The 20920-nt window shown below is 53.3% G+C and overlaps 1 protein-coding gene across 10 annotated transcripts in view; it reads right to left on the reverse strand.

The window, feature by feature from the left end:
* Positions 1-20920, reverse strand: part of WIZ (WIZ zinc finger) — a 65025-nt gene that overhangs the window by 36592 nt on the left and 7513 nt on the right. For 4 of the 10 annotated variants that reach the window (XM_085534366.1, XM_085534365.1, XM_085534364.1 and 1 more), the window contains exon 2: positions 12591-13003. Coding sequence is in view for 8 of the 10 variants with exons in the window: in XM_085534364.1 (XP_085390490.1) it covers positions 12591-12951 (361 nt within the window). In the remaining 2 variants the exon portion in view is untranslated. Of the gene's footprint in view, positions 1-12590; positions 13004-18580; positions 18990-20920 lie in introns of those variants that run through there. The other 6 variants (XM_085534361.1, XM_032441566.2, XM_085534362.1 and 3 more) reach the window with 4 other exon arrangements.

A 20920-nucleotide genomic window follows, 5' to 3' on the forward strand; every position in this document is an offset into this window, starting at 1 on the left:
TGGGGATGTGGGCACCCATCCCACTGAGGATGTCTCCCATGGGTGGGGGGGATAAGCAGCACTCAGCCCCAAATGGATCCTGCGAAGGTCCTACAGGGATATAGGGTGATGCATGTGGGTCCTACAGACACACCACAACCTCAGCCACATCCCAGTGGTGCTCCCAGGTCCCTTTAACCCTTGTAGGGCCACCAAGGGCAGAGAGAGAGGAACCAGTTCTCTTCCAAGAAGGGGGTTGATCTGGCAAGGAACAGAGGAAGAGGAGCTGCCGGGCAGGAGGAAGAGCTGAATGCTGCCCCAGCACTGGGGTGATAACCCAGCATCGCTGCCCCAGCACTGGGGTGATAACCCAGCATCGCTGCCCCAGCATTGGGGTGATAACCCAGCATCGCTGCCCCAGCATTGGGGTGATAACCCAGCATCGCTGCCCCAGCATTGGGGTGATAACCCAGCATCGCTGCCCCAGCATTGGGGTGATAACCCAGCATCGCTGCCCCAGCATTGGGGTGATAATCCAGCATCGCTGCCCCAGCATTGGGGTGATAACCCAGCATCGCTGCCCCAGCATTGGGGTGATAACCCAGCATCGCTGCCCCAGCATTGGGGGGATAACCCAGCATTGCTGCCCCAGCACTGGGGTGATAATCCAGCATCGCTGCCCCAGCATTGGGGTGATAATCCAGCATCGCCCATCGCTGTTGCAGTGAGAAAGGATGGGGTGATGGTCCCAAAAGAGCCAAGAAATTGGGGTGAGCTGAAGGAAAAAAGGTCCTGGAAGCTCACAAGTAAAAGAGCTCAGTGACCGCATGGAAGCCGCGGTGTTAACGGGAGAAAGAATAATAAGAAAAAAACCTAAAAAAATGAAACAAATCAACCTCAGTTTGCAACCTGCAGTGAGCAGCAAAGCACCGGCAAACAGCAGCAGAGCAAAGCCAAACCCTTGTCAGCAACCCCAGCGTCCGCTCCCTGCTGGAAAGCAAATGGAGGCAGAAAAGCTCCCGTTTCTCCCCAAAATGAACTGCTGGCCACAGTGAGGAGCCAGGAACACACAGAGGGGGGGAAATAGGAGAGGGGGGTGGTGGTTGCTGCTTGCAAACAAGTTAATCGAAACTGAAAGAGGGGTGAGAGCATGGAGTGCACGGAGTGCAGAGCAGCGTGGCGTGTTTGGCTTGGCACCGCCACGCGGAACCCGACACTGCGCTGCGCTGCCCTCCCAGCACACGGAGGCAGAGGACGCGTGTTGGATTTGGGGTTTCCTTTGGGTTTTGTCCTGTTTGAAATGGGGAAAAAAGCTCGTTCCGGTTACCAGATGGATCCTCATTACTGGAGGTGCGATTATTATTTGGGTCAAAACTCTCCCGTTTTCTTGCTGCCTTCCAAAAATCACCACTGTGTTCCTGCCCCGTTTGCAGCTGCTGTTCCCCACGACGACCCCCCCATGCAAACCCCAAACTCTGTGCCCATCATACCCCTGTCTTACCCCCATTTCCCAGCTGGAATTCCTCCATGTGGCCCAATTCCCTTCTTTCTCACCCCGATATCGGTCCCGTTTTCCACCCCACCGTGTTTTGAGTCCATCTCCACGTGGGACATTCAGTTGGAGGAAGAACCTCAGCAGCTTTCGGGCCCCATTTGGTTTCATCTTGCCATGATAAGAGACCCAATGGGTGGTGGTGACCCATTGGAACCCAACTCCTGTCTCCTGTCAGCAGCAGCGTTTAAAATGTGAAAATATGTGATTTCCAACCCAAAATGGCTGCTGACAAAGGCTGAGGGCTGCATCCAGATGGCCAAAGCTTCCAAGAGTTTGATTTGGGTGGTCTTGGGGATCCCAGCAACCCCATCCCAGGGCTGGATCAGGGAGGAGGAGGAGGAGGATGCTCCTTTACTGAGCTCAGATCTCGACAGCACCGACCCCATCCACCCCAGCACCCCCAACCCTCCACTAAACCCCATTCCTTCGCCCCCCACCCACCTCCTGGGGGCTCTACTCCCCAGGTGTTTCCACTCCTGCACGTCTCCCATCATTGAGCTTAGTTTGAACAACAAAAGCCGAGTGCCAACGAGCGCTGCCTGCAGGCACCAGGTCCCCTTTCAGCCCTTTCACCTTTTCAAAGCCCATTCCCAGCTGCTGAAAACCCTTTTTCCCCCCACCCCCCCTTCTCCTTATCAGGGCTGTGAGCAAATCCATTCTCTCAACCCCATCCACCTTTAAGGAGGATTTATGGGGCGGGAGGATGAAACTTTCCTGGTCAGCAGAGGATCCACATCCAGCACCAAATGAAAGGATGGTTCCTGTCCAAGCTGCTTGAAAAACATCCAGGCTCTGTTGCAAGCTCCTTTGGATCCAGCCCCATAGCAGCTTCCAGCACATGCACAGCTCCCATCCAAGTGGGGCTGTTTCACCAGTGATGAACACTGAGCAATTCGAGCTGCCATCTTCTCTTCTTCCGACCCCGAATCCCCCACCCTGACCCACTTCTTTTCCTCTGTCTGCTGGCACGTGTTGGCTCCGCCATTGCTAAACAAGGCTTTAATCAACTAAAAAGCAACGATAGGGAGCTATGAGTAGCTCAGCTCAGCTCTATTTGCGGTGTGAGGAGCCCTAGAGGGATTTGAGGGGTAGAAAACCCTCAGTTGGGATCAGCTGGGATCAGCTTCTCTCCAATGGGATCAGCTTCTCACCAGTGGGATCAGCTTCTCTCCAATGGGATCAACTTCTCACCAATGGGATCAGCTTCTCTCCAATGGGATCAGCTTCTCTCCAATGGGATCAGCTTCTCTCCAATGGGATCAGCTTCTCACCAGTGGGATCAGCTTCTCCCTGTTTGCTGCTGTCAGCCTTTAATGAGCCGTCCTCTCCGATTACAGCCAGGAGCTGGGAACACTCATTAATCCCACTGTCACACAGGGATGCCAACAAGCCGGACTGGCTCTTGGCTGGGAGATGAGCTCTCAAGGATGCCAAGTGTTGGGTTAGGACAGTGAGCACTGCTGGGTTACGGGATCAGAGAGAATCATCGTGGCTGGAAAAGACCTCGGACGTCACCTACTGAGTCACCATCACCCATTGAGTCACCATCGTGGCCATCACCTACTGGGTCACAACTATGGCCATCAACGACGGGTCACCATCATGTACTGGGCTGCCATCATGGCCATCACCCATTGCCCATTGGGTTGCCATCATGGCCATCACTCATTGCATCACCGTTACCCATTGGGTTGCCATCATGGCCATCACTCATTGCATCACCGTTACCCATTGGGTTGCCATCATGGCCATCACTCATTGCATCACCGTTACCCATTGGGTTGCCATCATGGCCATCACCCATTGCATCACCGTTACCCATTGGGTTGCCATCATGGCCATCACCCATTGCATCACCGTTGCCCATTGGGTTGCCATCATGGCCATCACCCATTGGATCACCGTTACCCATTGGGTTGCCATCATGGCCATCACCCATTGGATCACTGTTACCCATTGGGTTGCCATAATGGCCATCACCCATTGCATCACCGTTACCCATTGGGTTGCCATCATGGCCATCACCCACTGCATCACAGTTACCCATTGGGTTGCCATCATGGCCATCACCCATTGCATCACCGTTACCCATTGGGTTGCCATCATGGCCATCACCCATTGGATCACCGTTACCCATTGGGTTGCCATGATGGCCATCACCCACTGGGTCACCACAGTGGACAGAACCGATAGAGTCACCACCATGGTGGAAGATGAACCAAGATGGGACCCAAATGCTGTTGACTCTCCTCCATCTAAGTATCCCAGGTGGAGATAGACCCTAACCATCATGGGGAGGAAAAGGGGACCGATACTGGGAGAGAAAGAAGGGACTGGAGGAACAGCAGCTGGGAGATGAACTGAGAACATTCACATGGTTCTGCTTGCAAGGGGTTTATGGAGACCATCAGGTGCAAAGTGGGGCAGAACACAGCTGTGATTTTGGGGAGACAGTGAGAAAACGGAGGATTTTGATCACATAGACAACCCCAAACCATAATCACGCCTCCATTAACTACAATAATAACTAGAATAATGCACTTAACAACGCAGCTATGGGGCAGGCAAACCAGACACAGTGGGGCAGCAGCAGAAGGAAGGAAGCAGCAGCTCAGTTCCACCCTAACAACAAACCCACATGGGATAAGCTCCCCCACATCTCCTACAATAAGGACATCGTGTCCCAAAACCAATTATTACTCCCCCTCCCCCCCCACAAAAAACCCAGCATCCCGATGACATATATCCGTGATGCTGAACATACACTGTGTAAACCCAAAAACTCATTCCCTCCTTAGCAGCAAATGCTGGAGAAGGACGAGCGTGGCCCCGTGCCGGAGCATGAGCTCATTGCATCGGGGCTGGGAAAAGGTGACGGTATCTCTGTCCCCAGCCTGACCCTGCCTTACAAAGCGGGTCAGTGCCACGGCCACGGACCCTTTATTCTCTCCCAGATCGTTTTGATCCCAAATGATATCGAGAAATAAATGAAGTTTGGAGCTGCTTGCTGAGTTTTTCTGGATTATCTGGCAGCCTGGACTGCGGGGCAGAAGCAAACAGCCCCCAAACCACAACACTCTGCACCCTTAGCTTATATTATAACCTTAGCTTATATTATGACCTTAGCTTATATTATAACCTCAGCTTATATTATAACCTTAGCTTATAGGTGCAAGGCCAAAGGCTTCCCCCACGCCCGAGCCTGGCTTTGCCCAGCACAAACCAACCTTGCACCCAGCACAGGAGACAAGACGTGGCCGCGTCCTACTTTGTGCAGCAGCAGCAGAACCCAGAGCCGTGCCCCTGGCTTATTTTTAAACCACGGCCCCGTTAACGTGAGCAGGGACACAGGGGACCAGGCCTGGGGACGTTATTTATAGCTGCCATGGAGTGGCACAGCAGCTGCTCTACGCCTTGCATGGCCCCATAGCAAGGGGGGCAGAGCCCACATCTCCTTTGGGGCTCCAGCTTTAGGGGTACAAAAGGGGCCAAGGAAACACCTCCATGGACTCTTGTTCCATCCTCTTGGCAGCACACTTGGGGACCACAAAGCTCCCACCCCATGGGAATGCAAGCAGCCCCACTACCCAACCCCTGCCTTGATCCCAAACCCTTCTGGCCACCAACCCCAAAAGCCTTCGAGCAGAGATCCCTTCCACCAGAGGACGTTCCACGTGGGTTTATTCCATGTAACTACAGGGTCACTGAGTGCACTCCGGGCCCCAGCTCCAGCTCCGCTCTGTCTGTTGTCTTGGACTCCAGCACTGGGTTATTTATTTGCTAAGCAACAACATGACATCTTTCCTGGCACCGCTCGCAGCCTACGAGGCCGATGGTGACGAGCGAGGTCACTGGGGCTGTACGCTCTCAATGAAGGCATTCCTATATCCACCAGCATGGAGAATGCAAAGGGAAATTGCCACATTGCTCCTCATCCAGGCAGGAAACCCCCATAAAGGCTTCAGGTCTTTGATATAAAGCAGCAGGGACTGTCCCCAAGCGTTAAAGCAGGAGATCAGCGTGAGCTACGCCTGCTGGGTCCGTCGTATGAGCGCGTATCTGTCTTGGATGGAGTTCAAAGGCGGCCGAGGAAACAAAGCGTTGGCAAACACACCTTGGGAAGGGCTTAGAAAAGGGTTGGGAACCGCCAGGTCACTGCAAAACCCCCACAGTCAACTCAAAGCATCACTTCCCACCCTGCAGCGCTTCCTTTTGGGATCGGCACTGCAAAAACAACGTGTTTTCACCGCAAAATTCATTCTAATACCTTGAAATTAGGAACAAGGGTGGCATCAAGGTCTCACCTCCCCCCACCCTAGCCCAGATCTTGGGTAGATGTAGGTTGTGTATGTTTTGGCCTCCTCAATATCATCATTGAATGTTCCAGGCTCGTATAGGCTGAGAGCTCATACAGTGCCGCAAAACCAATGTGTTTTCCCCACAAAATTCATTCTAATACCTTGAAATTAGGAACAAAGGGCGGCATCAAGGTCTCACCTCCTCCCACCTGAGCCCAGATCTTGGGTAGATGTAGGTTGTGTATGTTTTGGCCTCCTCAATATCATCACTGAATGTTCCAGGCTCGTATTAACTGAGCGCTCCAAGTCATATGTACAAGACCCTACACACAGAGAGGGTCACTGGGGTGGGATCAGTGGGGTGGGATCAGTGGGGTCTTGTGCTACTCTTTGACTCTCAGTGGGGAAGAACTGGGGGGTCTTCAAGCTAAGAGAGAGCTCAAGGACTGGGATAGAACTGTGGTGAGCTTTGGCCACGCTCAGGGGTCTCCCAAATGCATTCCATGTGGGCATCCATCCCCCTTCCCCATGCATCCACGTGGCCTCAAAGCTGAGCTTACACCCATTTCTTTGCCTTTTTGGTCATTGCCTTTGGCCATTCTTTGCCTTTTTGGTCATTGCCTTTGGCCGTTCAATGTTTTTAACTAAGCTCCCACCAACCTGAACCAGGACGGATGCACAAACTCAATCAAGAGTTGATGGTCTTCAAGATTTTTTCCAACCTGGGTAATTCTAAGAGCTCTCTTTAAATCCCCATGGCCAACCTTAAGAGCCATTTCCCACCTTGAAGTGCTTCCTATTGGGATCCACCTCGAAAAAGCAATGTGTCTTCTCTCTAAAAACCTCATTCTGATACTCATTTCCAGCCCCCAAACGCCCCTAAATCTCATTCCAATATCTGTAGGTTGGAAATGCCACGATGCCTCACCTCCCCACCCAAACAAAAAGACCTACCCACCATCTCCCACCTCCCTATTGGGATCCACCTTGCCAAAACCAACATGTTTTTCCCCCAAAATACATCCCAGCACTCGGCAATTAGGAACTGGGACATCCAGGTCAGCGCAACAACGAATCTCCTATCACCAAAGTAATCTAATTTATCACCAAAATCATCTCATTTATCACCAAAATCATCTTATTTCTCACCAAATCCTTCTTGGTGATGACTTTGAAGGGGGGGATAATTCATCAAGGCAGAAGAAACCCACCCAAACCAACCAAAATCCAACCCTCTGCTCCTGGAATCCTATGGATTGAACCCAATGTGAGGGCTGACACTCCCAAATTTTCCCAAAAAAAGGTCAAATTTAGCCATTTTTCCTGCACACAAATGAGTTGGGGAATTCCGATCCCACCATGTTTTTCCTCTGGTAGCAAAGAATGCAGGGAAAGGAGCCGCAAGGGGAAACTGAGTCACAGACAGAGTGGAGCAGCCTGAGGATTACCCCTTTTTTCCTCCTCTTTTATCCCTTTTTTCCTCCTTTTTTAATAGGATATAGGTCAAATATCACAATCAGGATGCGGCCAAACTGCTCCCCCGCAGCAATTAAGACCCAACCCAAAGACAACGCCATCCCCAACCCAATGACAACGCCATCCCCAACCCAATGACAACAACGCCATTCCCAACCCAAAGACAACGCCATCCCCAACCCAATGACAACGCCATTCCCAACCCAAAGACCACATCATCCCCAACCCAAAGACAACATCATCCCCAACCCAACGACACCATCCCCAACCCAAAGACAACAACGCCATCCCCAACCCAAAGACAACATCATCCCCAACCCAAAGACAACAACGCCATCCCCAACCCAAAGACAACACCATCCCCAACCCAAAGACCACATCATCCCCAACCCAATGACAACGCCATCCCCAACCCAAAGACAACAACGCCATCCCCAACCCAAAGACAACAACGCCATCCCGAACCCAAACAACACCATCCCCAACCCAAAGACAACAACGCCATCCCCAACCCAAAGACAACATCATCCCCAACCCAAAGACAACAACGCCATCCCCAACCCAAAGACAACGCCATCCCCAACCCAAAGATAACAACGCCATCCCCAACCCAAAGACAACAACGCCATCCCCAACCCAAAGACAACAACGCCATCCCCAACCCAAAGACAACAACGCCATCCCCAACCCAATGACAACAACGCCATCCCTAACCCAAAGACAACAACGCCATCCCCAACCCAAAGACAACAACGCCATCCCCAACCCAAAGACAACGCCATCCCCAACCCAAAGACAACAACGCCATCCCCAACCCAAAGACAACGCCATCCCCAACCCAAAGACAATGCCATCCCCAACCCAAAGACCACATCATCCCCAACCCAAAGACAACAACACCATCCCCAACCCAAAGACAACAACGCCATCCCAACCCAAAGACAACAACGCCATCCCCAACCCAAAGACAACAACGCCATCCCCACCCAAAGACAACAACGCCATCCCCAACCCAAAGACAACAACGACATCCCCACCCAAAGACAACAACGCCATCCCCAATCCAAAGACAACACCATCCCCAACCCAAAGACAACAACGCCATCCCCAACCCAAAGACAACAACGCCATCCCCAACCCAAAGACAACAACGCCATCCACAACCCAAAGAGAACAACGCCATCCCCAACCTAAAGACAACATCATCTCCAACCCAAAGACAACAACACCATCCCCACCCAAAGACAACGCCATCCCCACCCAAAGACAACACCATCCCCAACCCAAAGACAACAACGCCATCCCCAACCCAAAGACTACGCCATCCTCAACCCAAAGACAACGCCATCCCCAACCTCCTATGGCCACAGATGGGGACGATTCCCAAACACATCTACACCCCTATCACTGTTGTGGTTCTCCCAAGAGAAGGGGATGCAAAATTAGGGATTAAAATGGAAAAGGAGGAAAAATAACCCAAAATGTGGGAAAACGGGAGGGATGTGGAGGTGGGATGAAGGTGATTTGGGATGAAAACTCCTCTTTTTAGTCTGGTGAGCATTGGATGTTGAACAGACCCACATGTGAACCAGTTTGATGCAGGGAATTGGTTGGAAATCCAGACCTGGGAACCCCACGTTACCCCACATTAACACAGATCCCAAAGCAGGTTGTCCCAATGCTGGGAACCCCATGTCACCCCACATTAACACAGCGATCCCAAAACAGCCTGTCCCAATGCTGGGAACCCCATGTCACCCCACATTAACACAGCAACCCCAAAGCAGCCTGTCCCAACGCTGGGAACCCCATTTCACCCCACATTAACACAGTGATCCCAAAGCAGCCTGTCCCAATGCTGGGAAACCCGCTTCATCCCACATTAACACAGATCCCAAAGCAGGTTGTCCCAATGCTGGGAACCCCATTTCACCTCACATTAACACAGATCCCAAAGCAGCCTGTCCCAATGCTGGGAACCCCATGCCACCTCACATTAACACAGCGATCCCAAAGCAGCCTGTCCCAATGCTGGGAACCCCATGTCACCCCACATTAACACAGCGATCCCAAAGCAGGTTGTCCCAATGCTGGGAACCCCATGTCACCCCACATTAACACAGATCCCAAAGCAGCCTGTCCCAATGCTGGGAACCCCATGTCACCCCACATTAACACAGCGATCCCAAAACAGCCTGTCCCAATGCTGGGAACCCCATGTCACCCCACATTAACACAGATCCCAAAGCAGCCTGTCCCAATGCTGGGAACCCTCCCCCCCCCCAGCCCCAAATCCCCCCCGGCTGCTTCCTCATCACTCACCTCTGGGGACACAATGGGGACAAGGGAGAGCCCAGAACAAAGATCAACATGCAGCAACCACGGCTCCAACCGCCCTGTTCCAACCTCTGCTGATATGGGGAGGAAACCCCCCGGGGCCGGGGCTGATAAAGGGTCCCGTGATGCAGGGGGTGTGAAGGGAGTTGCAAATGGAGACAGGAGATAAGGGCTTGGGATTGGGATCCGAGAGCAACTCAGACCCAAAGGAGGGAGGGGAGTGTATAGAGCATCCCCATTTCCCTGCAGGAAAGCAATGTCTGAAACTATTTACTGCCCAAAGTGCTTTGAGTTTAGCCCAAACTAAGCCTAAAAAGAGCCCAAACTGAGCCCAAATAGAGCCCAAAAAGAGCCCAATCTCAGCACAAACTGAGCCCAAAGAGCCCAATCTCAGCCCAAACTCAGCCCAAAAAGCTCCATGCCCTAAAGCTCCAAGCCCTAAAGCTCCATGCCCTAAGGCTCCATGCCATATAACTCCATGCCTGGCTGCCCCACGGCTCCATGCCTGGCTGCCCCACGTTCTCATTCTTCAATCACCTTCCCCCTCTCTGAGTTAATTTTCCACCCGGAGGCACCAAGAGGCACCTTCCAGCCAGGAGTTCATTAACGAGGCCCCAATCAGCTCTAACATTCCTTGGGCCCTTCTCATCACCACCATGACATCAGAACTGACATTTCTGAGCATTCCTGGAGCAAAATTCATTGCAACTTTTCCCATCCCCGGACACCGATAATCCAGATGATGCCAAAATCGACTTCTTTTGAAGAGAAATATCACAAGATCGTAGCACCTCTGACAAGACATTGGGATACCCCAAAAGCACACACAGCAGCATTGCTCATGGACAACCAAGAGCCATTGGAGTGGGATGTTCCAATGGGGCCAATGATGGATGATAGAGATGCTCAACCCAACCAGGTGCAGGTTGGTGGTATTTTGGCTGCAGAGATACCCGATATCAGCCCCAGAGATACCTGCTATCAGCCCCAGAGATACCCGATATCAGCCCCAGAGATACCTGCTATCAGCCCCAGAGATACTCGATATCAGCCCCAGAGATACCCGCTATCAGCCCCAGAGATACTCGCTATCAGCCCCACAGATACCCGATGTCAGCCCGAGATACCTGCTATCAGCCCCAGAGATACTCAATATCAGCCCCACAGATACCCGATGTCAGCCCCAGAGATACCTGCTATCAGCCCCAGAGATACTCGATATCAGCCCCAGAGATACCCGACATCAGCCCCAGAGATACTCGATATCAGCCCCTGAGATACTCGCTATCAGCCCCAGAGATACTCGCTATCAGCCCCAGAGATACTCGATATCAGCCCCACAGATACTCAATATCAGCCCCACAGATACTCGATATCAGCCCCAGAGATACTCGATATCAGCCCCAGATACCCGATATCATCAGCCCCAGAGATACCCGATAAAACCATCCCATTGCAGCTCCATTTGCCCAAATTCTCAACATTTTGAGGCAAAAACCACCCCATTGCAGCTCAGTTTGCCCAAATTCTCAACATTTTGAGGCAAAAACCACCCCATTGCAGCTCAATTTGCCCAATTCTCAACATCTCATGGTAAAAACCACATCTCTAAACCACACAAGGAAAGAACCATGACAAACCAGAGCTGGGCAACCTCAACCAAGCCAACCAAACCAATGGAACCCCAACCACGGCCATGTAAGAGATGCCCCCACCCCAAGGCAGAACCCAATAGGACTCACCGGCCACACATCTCCCACCCCATTGCAGCTCAATTTGCCCAAAATCTCAACATCTCATGGCAAAAACCACCCCATTGCAGCTCAATTTGCCCAAATTCTCAACATCTTATGGCAAAAACCACCCAATTCTCAACACCTCATGGCAAAATTCACATCTCTAAACTACACAAGGAAAGAACCATCACAAACCAAAGCTGAGCAACCTCAACCAAACCAACCAAACCAATGGAACCCCAACCATGACCAACCAAACCAACCAAACCAACCCAACCAATGGCAGCCCCAACCATGGCCAACCAACCCAATGGCAGCCCCAACCAAACCAACCCAACCAATGGCAGCCCCAACTGTGGCCAACCAAACCAACCAACCCAATGGCAGCCACAACCAAACCAACCAAACCAACCCAACCAATGGCAGCCCCAACCAAACCAACCAACCCAATGGCAGCCCCAACCAAACCAACCCAACCAATGGCAGCCCCAACTGTGGCCAACCAAACCAACCAACCCAATGGCAGCCACAACCAAACCAACCAAACCAACCCAACCAATGGCAGCCCCAACCATGGCCAACCAAACCAACCAACCCAACAGAACCCCAACCAAACCAACCAAACCAACCCAACCAATGGAAACCCCAACCAAACCAACCAAACCAATGAAACCTCAACCAACCCAACCCAACCAATGGCAACCCCAACCATGGCCAACCAAATCAACCCAACCAATGGCAGCCCCAACCAAACAAACCAAACCAACCAACCCAATGGAACCCCAACCAAACCAACCAAGCCAACCCAACCAATGGCAACCCCAACCATGGCCAACCAAACCAACCCAACCAAACCAACCAACCCAATGGAACCCAAACCAAACCAACCAAGCCAACCCAACCAATGGAAACCCCAACCAAACCAACCAAATCAACCCAACCAATGGCAACCCCAACCATGACCAACCAAACCAATGGAACCTCAACCAATCCAACCCAACCAATGGCAGCCCCAACCAAACCAACCAACCCAATGACAGCCCCAACCATGGCCAACCAAACCAACCCAACCAATGGCAGCCCCAACCATGACCAACCAAACCAACCAAACCAATGGAACCTCAACCAACCCAACCCAACCAAATGGCAGCCCCAACCCCGGCCATACAAGAGCTGCCACCACCCCACATAGAACCCAATGGGACTCACCGGCCACGTCTCCGGCTTCCAGGCCGACGTCCGGCTCTTGACTGGACAGAGGGGAGAAGAAACCAGGCTCCTGTTGGAGGGGACACAGCTCGGTGCTGGAAGGTCCCTTGGTGTCTCTGCTCATTGCCACCAACTCATCGGCACCATAGAAAGCAGCTTCATCCAGCTCCGGCCCCAATTCCACTGATGTCCCGGCTGGATCCAGAGGCGTTTTAGCATCTCTCACATTGGTGGCCCTTCCTTCTTCGCTTTGGGGGCGATCAGGGGGAGCACAACTCTCTTTGCTTGGCTCTAATGGCACCAGCTGGGCCCTGCTCCCATCTCCTTGGTGCTCTGATAACGCAGGGGCAGCTCCTTCCATCCCTTGTTTCACTTGGGATAAAACACCGCGAGGGTGGAGAGGCAGGAAAAATCTGTGAGAAATAGGGATAAGAGATTGGGGGAATGAGAGGAGCAGAGCTTCATCGAGGTGATAAAAGCACCGAGCAGCTCCTGAAGACCCTGCAGGCTCCATCCGAGCTGTGGTTCCCATTGCTGCCCCCTGCTCAGCCCGTATCTGCTCAGCCCAAGTCATTCTCTCACCCTTCAAAGCAATGGGTCAGATCCCAGCTCCCATCACTGGGGGTGATGCAAGCACCCTATAGCCCCATAGACACCCCATAGCCCCATAGACAGCCTACAGCCCCATAGAAATTCCATAGCCCCATAGACACCCTATAGCCCCATAGACACCCCATAGCCCCATAGATACCCCGTAGCCCCATAGACACCCCGTAGCCCCATAGACACCCTGTAGCACCACAGACAGACACTCCACAGCCCCATAGACTAATGCACTGCCCCCAAGTGTGGGTACATCCCCATTCAAACCAATGGGGGTCCATCCCCCATTCAAACCAATGCACACCCCATGGCCCCATAGACACCCCATAGCCCCATAGACAGACACTCCATAGCCCCATAGACACCCCATAGCCCCATAGACAGACACTCCATAACCCCATAGACCAATGCACTGCCCCCAAGTGTGGGTCCATCCCCCATTCAAACCAATGGGGGTCCATCCCCATTCAAACCAATGGGGGTACATCCCCCATTCAAACCAATGGGGGTACATCCCCATTCAAACCAATGGGGGTCCATCCCCATTCAAACCAATGGGGGTACATCCCCCATTCAAACCAATGGGGGTACATCTCCATTCAAACCAATGGGGGTCCATCCCCATTCAAACCAATGGGAGTCCGTTCCCCATTCAAACCAATGGGGGTCCATCCCCCATTCAAACCAATGCACACCCCATAGCCCCATAGACACCCCGTAGCCCCATAGACACCCCGTAGCCCCATAGACACCCTATAGCCCCATAGACACCCTATAACCCCATAGACACCCTATAGCCCCATAGTCACCCCATAGCCCCATAGACACCCTATAGCCCCATAGACAGACACTACATAACCCCATAGACTAATGCACTGCCCCCAAGTGTGGATACATCCCCCATTCAAACCAATGGGGGAACATCCCCATTCAAACCAATGGGGGTACATCCCCCATTCAAACCAATGGGGGTACATCCCCCATTCAAACCAATGTACACCCCATAGCCCCATAGACACCCCATAGCCCCATAGACAGACACCCCGTAGCCCCATAGACACCCTATAGCCCCATAGACAGACACTCCATAACCCCATAGACCAATGCACTGCCCCCAAGTGTGGGTCCATCCCCCATTCAAACCAATGGGGGTCCATCCCCATTCAAATCAATGGGGGTCTGTCCCCCATTCAAACCAATGCACACCCCATAGCCCCATAGGCACCCTATAGCCCCATAGACAGACACTCCATAACCCCATAGACCAATGCACTGCCCCCAAGTGTGGGTACATCCCCATTCAAACCAATGGGGGTCCATCCCCATTCAAACCAATGGGGGTCCATCCCCCATTCAAACCAATGGGGGTCCATCCCCCATTCAAACCAATGGGGGTACATCCCCCATTCAAACCAATTCACACCCCATAGCCCCATAGGCACCCTATAGCCCCATAGACAGACACTCCATAACCCCATAGACCAATGCACTGCCCCCAAGTGTGGGTACATCCCCATTCAAACCAATGCACGTCCCATAGCCCCATAGACACCCCATAGCCCCATAGACAGACACTCCATAGCCCCATAGGCACCCTATAGCCCCATAGACAGACACTCCATCGCCCCATAGACACCCCATAGCCCCATAGACAGACACTCCATAGCCCCATAGGCACCCTATAGCCCCATAGACAGACACTCCATCGCCCCATAGACTAATGCACTGCCCCCAAGTGTGGGTACATCCCCCATTCAAACTAATGGGGGTACATCCCCATTCAAACCAATGGGGGTCCATCCCCCATTCAAACCAATGCAGTGCCCCCAACCCTGCTGTGCATTGCAAGCACAAGGAGCTGGGAAGGGGGGAAGGGGGTGGATGAGAATCACCTGGAGGAAGGGAGACCTATGTCTGCCAATGGAGGAAGAAGAAAGTGGTGTTAAAACGCGGCTTATCAGCTGGATAAAGGCGGGGGGGGGAGCCAAGGAGCTAAATTTACACAAGGAGAAGGCAGGAGAGACTATAAATACCTTCAAGGTAACAATGCAAATGAAGGGAGGGAATTGGTGGAGCTGTTATCAGCGCTGGAGCCTGAGGCCGTGGGAGGAGAGAGAATAGAGGCACCATGACCCCAAAACCATCTTTTTTACCTCTTAAAAAGCCACTTTGCTGCCTTCAGCCCATTGGGGAGCTCACCCCACCCCAACCAGACTTCAAAAAGCCTGAAAGCATCCCTAAAAACACCCCAAAAACCCTAAAAACACCTCAAAAACACCCCATAAACCCTAAAAATACCCCAAAAACACCCCAAAAACCCTAAAAACACCCCAAAAAACACCTCAAAAACCCTAAAAACACCCCAAAAACCCTAAAAACACCCCAAAAACACCCCCAAAACCCTAAAAACACCCCAAAAACACCCCAAAAATCCTAAAAATACCCCAAAAACCCTAAAAACACCCCAAAAAACACCTCAAAAACCCTAAAAACACCCCAAAAACCCTAAAAACACCCCAAAAACACCCCCAAAACCCTAAAAACACCCTAAAAACACCCCAAAATCCCTAAAAACACCCCAAAAACCCTAAAAACATCCCCAAAAACACCTCAAAAACCCTAAAAACATCCAAAAAAACACCTCAAAAACCCTAAAAACACCCCCAAAACCCTAAAAAAACACCCCCAAAAACACCCCAAAAACCCTAAAAAATCACTCCAAAAACCCTAAAAACACCTCAAGAACCACCCCAAAAACCCTTAAAACACCCGAAATAACACCCCAATAAGCACCCTGAAAATCCTAAAAGCACCTCAAAAACCCTAAAAACACCCAAAAACACCCCAAAAACCCTAAAAACACCTCAAAAAACACCCCAAAAACCGTAAAAACACCCCAAATAACACCCCAAAAAACACCCCGAAAATCCTAAAAGCACCTCAAAAACCCTAAAAACACCCCAAAAACCATAAAAACACCTCAAAATACACCCCCAAAACCCTAAAAACACCCAATGGGACCCCAATCACCCAGTGGGACCCCCAAGCACCCAACGGGACCCCCAAGCACCCAGTGGGTCCCCAAGCACCCAATGGGACCCCCAAGCACACAATGAGACCCCAAGCACCCAGTGGGACCCCCAAGCACCCAGTGGGACCCCCAAGCACACAATAGGACCCCAGGCACACAATGGGACCCCAAGCTCCCAGTGGGTCCCCCAAGCACCCAATAGGATCCCCAAGCACCCAACGGGACCCCCAAGCACACAATGAGACCCCCAAGCACCCAACGGGACCCCCAAGCACCCAGTGGGACCCCCAAGCACCCAATGGGACCCCCAAGCACCCAATGGGACCCCCAAACACCCAATGGGACCCCCAAGCTCCCAGTGGGACCCCCAAGCACACAATGGGACCCCAAGCACCCAATAGGACCCCCAAGTACCCAGTGGGACCCCCAAGCACCCAGTGGGACCCCAAGTACCCAGTGGGACCCCCAAGCACCCAATAGGACCCCCAAGCACCCAACGGGACCCCCAAGCACCCAGTGGGACCCCCAAGCACACAATGAGACCCCCAAGCACCCAATGGGACCCCCAAGCACACAATAGGACCCCCAAGCACCCAGTGGGACCCCCAAGCACCCAATGGGACCCCCAAGCACCCAGTGGACCCCCAAGCACACAATGGGACCCCCAAGCACCCAGTGGGACCCCCAAGCACCCAACGGGACCCCCAAGCACCCAGTGGGACCCCCAAGCACCCAATGGGACCCCCAAGCACACAATGGGACCCCCAAGCACCCAATAGGACCCCCAAGCACACAACAGGACCCCCAAGCTCCCAGTGGGTCCCCCAAGCACCCAATGGGACCCCCAAGCTCCCAGTGGGACCCCCAAGCACACAATGGGATCCCAAGCACACAATAGGACCCCCTAGCACCCAGTGGGACCCCCAAGCACACAATGGGACCCCCAAGCACCCAGTGGATCCCCAAGCACCCAGTGGGACCCCAAGCACCCAACGGGACCCCCAAGCACACAATGGGACCCCCAAGCTCCCAGTGGGACCCCCAAGCACCCAATGGGACCCCCAAGCACCCAGTGGGACCCCCAAGCACACAATGGGACCCCCAAGCACCCAGTGGGACCCCCAAGCACACAATGGGACCCCCAAGCACCCAGTGGGACCCCCAAGCACCCAGTGGGACCCCCAAGCACACAATGAGACCCCCAAGCACCCAATGGGACCCCCAAGCACACAATAGGACCCCCAAGCACCCAGTGGGACCCCCAAGCACACAATGGGACCCCCAAGCACCCAGTGGACCCCCAAGCACACAATGGGACCCCCAAGCACCCAGTGGGACCCCCAAGCACCCAACGGGACCCCCAAGCTCCCAGTGGGACCCCCAAGGACCCAATGGGACCCCAAGCACACAATGGGACCCCCAAGCACCCAGTGGGACCCCCAAACACCCAATAGGACCCCCAAGCACCCAGTGGGACCCCCAAGCACCCAGTGGGACCCCCAAGCACCCAACGGGACCCCCAAGCACCCAACGGGACCCCAAGCACCCAACGGGACCCCCAAGCACCCAATGGGACCCCCAAGCACACAGTGGGACCCCCAAGCACCCAGTGGGACCCCCAAACACCCAATAGGACCCCCAAGTACCCAGTGGGACCCCCAAGCACCCAGTGGGACCCCCAAGCACCCAATAGGACCCCCAAGCACCCAGTGGGACCCCCAAGCAGGACCCCCTCCCCCCCACCAACACACCCACACCTCTGCAGCCCCATAGGGAAAGGCAGTGGATTCCTCCATCCTAAACCCCCCCCTATGCGAGACTGTGGGGTCCACTCCATCCCCCCACTCAACCATTAACCCAACCACCGCCCCAAGCTTTAAAAAACCCCAAATCCCGACAATTTTAAGCTCTAAAAAGAGGCAAAAAAAACCCCAAAGTTGGCTCACCACGACCCCCAGCTCCCGTTCACGGCGAAGGACGGAGCAGCACTGGCGCAATCCCTTCCTTCCCCCACCCCCCCACCCCAAACCCAACCCAACCCACAGCCCCATGGCCACGCAAAGGCCCCACGGCCATTACAAAGGCGGAGCCGGCCCAATTTAAATGCTAAAAGTGTTAAGTGGGGACAATTGCTTTCTTCCCCGGCTGCTGAGGATGGGAGAATGGCCCACCACAACGTCTCAATAGGTCAGACGGCTCTTGGTGACGCTCAGAACCCTTTTATAGGGGGGGTTTTAGGGTTTTTTATGAGGTTAAGGGCACCTTTTGAAGGGGGGGGGGGTCTTTTAAGGTCTTTGAGCCCCTTTTATAAGGGCTGAGAAGGGGGGTCTTTGATGAGGTGAAGGGCTGAACGCACCCAAAGGCTCCGGTTGGGTTTTCCCAACAAAGCAATTCCTCATCGCGGCACTTAAAGATGATTTTCACCTTTGGGAAACAATTGTTTCCAAGGTAGAAATGCGTAAAGATGGAGGATTGTAATGCAATTCGATCCAAGAGGTGTTTGGAGGCAGCTCTTAAAAGCTTCATAACGATCACGATGCTGTTTTTTATGGGGTTGGGATTGAGATCCATCGATGGTTTCCTTTCCAGAGCGACGAGAGTCTTCAGAGCAGTTGGGTTGGGTTGGAAATGGGATCCCAAAGGATTTCGTTCCATGGAGAAATCAAGCAGATTCCCCTTAATGAAGCCACATTGAGGATATCATTGAGTTAGGATGGCATTGAGTTGGGACGGCGTTGAGTTGGGATGGCATTGAGTTAGGATGGCATTGAGTTGGGACGGCGTTGAGTTGGGACGGCGTTGAGTTGGGATGGCGCTGAGTTGGGACGGCATTGAGTTGGGACGGCATTGAGTTGGAACGGCGTTGAGTTGGAACGGCATTGAGTTGGGACGGCATTGAGTTGGGATGGCGTTGAGTTGGGATGGCGTTGAGTTGGAACGGCGTTGAGTTGGAACGGCGTTGAGTTGGAACGGCATTGAGTTGGGACAGCATTGAGTTGGGACGACGTTGAGTTGGGAAGGCATTGAGTTGGGACGGCATTGAGTTGGGACGGCATTGAGTTGGGACGGCATTGAGTTGGGATTGAGTTGGGACGGCATTGAGTTGGGACGGCATTGAGTTGGGATGGCGTTGAGTTGGGATGGCGTTGAGTTGGAACGGCGTTGAGTTGGAACGGCATTGAGTTGGGACGGCATTGAGTTGGGACGGCACTGAGTTGGGACGGCACTGAGTTGGGATTGAGTTGGGACGGCACTGAGTTGGGATTGAGTTGGGACGGCATTGAGTTGGGATGGCGTTGAGTTGGAACGGCGTTGAGTTGGAACGGCATTGAGTTGGGACGGCATTGAGTTGGGACGGCACTGAGTTGGGACGGCACTGAGTTGGGACGGCACTGAGTTGGGATTGAGTTGGGACGGCATTGAGTTGGGATTGAGTTGGGACGGCACAGAGTTGGGACAGCATTGAGTTGGGATGGCGTTGAGTTGGGATGGCGTTGAGTTGGGATGGCGTTGAGTTGGAACGGCGTTGAGTTGGAACGGCATTGAGTTGGGATTGAGTTGGGACGGCATTGAGTTGGGATTGAGTTGGGACGGCATTGAGTTGGGATGGCACTGAGTTGGGACGGCGTTGATTTGGGACGGCACTGAGTTGGGACGGCGTTGAGTTGGGACGGCATTGAGTTGGGACGGCATTAGGTTGGGATGGCGTTGAGTTGGGACGGCAATGAGTTGGGACGGCGTTGAGTTGGGATTGAGTTGGGACGGCATTGAGTTGGGATTGAGTTGGGACGGCATTGAGTTGGGATGGCGTTGAGTTGGGACAGGATTGAGTTGGGACGGCATTGAGTTGGGACAGGATTGAGTTGGGACGGTGTTGAGTTGGGACAGCATTGAGTTGGGACTGAGTTGAGTTGGGACGGCATTGAGTTGGGATTGAGTTGGGACGGCGTTGAGTTGGGATTGAGTTGGGACGGCGTTGAGTTGGGATGGCACTGAGTTGGGATTGAGTTGGAACGGCATTGAGTTGGGATTGAGTTGGGACGGCATTGAGTTGGGATTGAGTTGGGATGGCACTGAGTTGGGATTGAGTTGGGACGGCATTGAGTTGGGATTGAGTTGGGATGGCATTGAGTTGGGATTGAGTTGGGATGGCATTGAGTTGGGACGGCATTGAGTTGGGATTGAGTTGGGATGGCATTGAGTTGGGACGGCATTGAGTTGGGATTGAGTTGGGATGGCATTGAGTTGGGACGGCACTGAGTTAGGACGGCATTGAGTTGGGATTGAGTTGAGTTGGAACGGCAGTGAGTTGGGACGGTGTTGAGTTGGGACGGCACTGAGTTGGGACGGCACTGAGTTGGGACGGCACTGAGTTGGGATGGCGCTGAGTTGGGATTTAGTTGGTATGGCGTTGAGTTGGGACGGCGTTGAGTTGGGACAGCGTTGAGTTGGGACGGTGTTGAGTTGGGACGGCACGGAGTTGGGACGGCACGGAGTTGGGACGGCACGGAGTTGGGACGGCATTGAGTTGGGACGGCATTGAGTTGGGACGGTGTTGAGTTGGGATGGGATTGAGTTGGGACGGCATTGAGTTGGGACGGCATTGAGTTGGGACGGCGTTGAGTTGGGATTGAGTTGGGACAGCGTTGAGTTGGGACGGCACTGAGTTGGGACGGCGTTGAGTTGGGACGGCGTT

Source organism: Coturnix japonica, unplaced genomic scaffold (assembly GCF_054131305.1).
Source record: "Coturnix japonica strain WE unplaced genomic scaffold, WE-NBRP24 Scf081, whole genome shotgun sequence".
Lineage (NCBI taxonomy): Eukaryota > Metazoa > Chordata > Aves > Galliformes > Phasianidae > Coturnix > Coturnix japonica.